This window comes from Dipodomys spectabilis, unplaced genomic scaffold, assembly GCF_019054845.1.
Source record: "Dipodomys spectabilis isolate Male_0828 unplaced genomic scaffold, ASM1905484v1 ptg000032l, whole genome shotgun sequence".
Classification (NCBI taxonomy): domain Eukaryota; kingdom Metazoa; phylum Chordata; class Mammalia; order Rodentia; family Heteromyidae; genus Dipodomys; species Dipodomys spectabilis.
The window spans coordinates 22,816,331-22,818,235 of record NW_024870709.1 but is presented as its reverse complement, the minus strand read 5'-3'; the positions used below and the strand labels follow the sequence as shown (position 1 = coordinate 22,818,235).

Here is a 1,905-nt window from a genome sequence, read left to right as displayed (position 1 = left end):
ATGGTATGGGTGTTCAAATTGGTAAGGGACAATTGTGTATTCTTGCCCTGAGCGTATACGTGGGCATGGAGTAATATCTAGAATAAAAGTTTTCATTCTAAAAATGGTTACAGATAAATTACAGCATTTTGTGTAATTTACATGGAAGGTAGTCTTTACCCATACACCATTTGTTTCTTCTCACTGATTACTGAGAGTTTTCAGAAGAATGCATAGAATGATTTAAAGGCTCTTGCATTCTCTAAATAGGGTAATTAGCTACATCCGATTTATAATCTGAAGTGAATTTATTTATTATTTATGTTTCAATAGAGGAACGGGAATGGCTAAGACAAATCAGTCCTTGACAACTGAGTTCATCCTCATAGGATTCACAGACCATCCGGAGCTGAAGGTCCTCCTGTTTGTGGTTTTCTTTGCCATCTATCTGATCACCATGGTGGGGAATCTTGGATTGGTGGCATTGATTTACATGGAACGCCGTCTTCACACACCAATGTACATCTTTCTGGGAAACCTGGCTCTCATGGATTCCTGCTGCTCCTGTGCCATTACCCCCAAAGTGTTAGAGGACTTTTTTTCCGACGACAGAACGATATCCCTCTATGAATGTATGGTTCAGTTTTATTTCCTCTGTCTTGCTGAAACTGCCGACTGTTTTCTTTTGGCAGCAATGGCCTATGACCGCTACGTGGCCATTTGTAGCCCACTGCAGTACCACACCATGATGTCCAAGAAACTCTGCATTCAGATGAGTATAGCGTCCTTCATAACCAGTAACCTTCATTCTTTGATTCACGTAGGGTTTCTATTAAGGTTAACTTTTTGTAAATCAAATCAAATCGATCACTTTTTTTGTGATATTCTTCCACTCTTTAGACTCTCCTGTACTGACCCATATATTAACGAACTGATGATATATATTTTTTCAATGCCAATTCAAATCTTTACCATTGCCACTGTCTTGATCTCTTACTTCTGTATTCTGTATACTATCTTCAAAATGACATCGAAGGATGGAAGAGGGAAAGCATTCTCCACATGCGCATCCCACTTCTTTTCCGTCTCAATATTCTACGTTTGTCTTCTCATGTATATACGACCTTTTGAAGAAGGAGATAAAGATATACCAGTGGCGATATTTTATACTATAGTAATTCCATTATTAAACCCTTTTATTTATAGTCTGAGAAATAAAGAGGTGATAGATATTCTTAAGAAAATTTGGAAAACATATAATATTCTCAAAATAAATTCTTCCCCTATAGAAAATTGATTTCACATCATAAAACACATAACGAGAAATGTAGTTTACATTAATATCTGTCTATAGGTTGTATTTTAAAAAATGTTTCTGTGTATAATCTCAAAGTTATTGTCATAATATCATTCTGATCACGCATCAGTAATAAATCAGTGAAATCTCAGTAGCAATTCTCATTATCCATTTTAACAACTGCCATGGAATTGGAAATTTTCTTCCATGACTCAATAAATAAACATGAGATCAAATTAAATGTTTTAATTAATTTGGTCAATTTCTAGAAAATAGAAATATTATCTAGTTCTATGTAAAAATGCCAAATGATTTTCTTTCAGAAAGCTACTCCTTTCTTCCTTTCCTCTTAAATATTTAAGAACATTACATTTTTAAGATGAATAATCTGAGGAGATAAAATTAATTCAGCCTATACAATAAAGGCAACTAGACCTAATTTCTAGTTTTCAGAATAAATTGTTGGCTAAATACTCTATGAAAGCATTATTTTGAAAATGATCATTATAAAGTCACTGATTTTGATGTATTTTTCTAGCTTAAGTAAACATAATCATAATTTTTGTTTTTAAGTAAACATAATCAAATTTGTTGACTTCTAGAAGTTGAGCTTAGAAACTTCAGGCTGT

At 33.6% G+C, this 1,905-nt stretch overlaps 1 protein-coding gene across 1 annotated transcript; it reads left to right on the top strand.

Annotated features, from left to right (window-relative positions):
* The first annotated feature begins 322 nt into the window (after positions 1-322).
* LOC122105652 (olfactory receptor Olfr180-like) lies at positions 323-1,276 on the top strand. The gene has a single exon (XM_042676977.1). It carries the CDS (start codon positions 323-325, stop codon positions 1,274-1,276), a length of 954 nt encoding a protein of 317 aa, XP_042532911.1.
* Positions 1,277-1,905: the final 629 nt, after the last annotated feature.

What these genes read in the sequence shown, in the direction of transcription:
- LOC122105652 (XM_042676977.1), top strand. Translation starts at nt 323, where the DNA reads ATGGCTAAGACAAATCAGTCCTTGACAACTGAGTTCATCCTCATAGGA.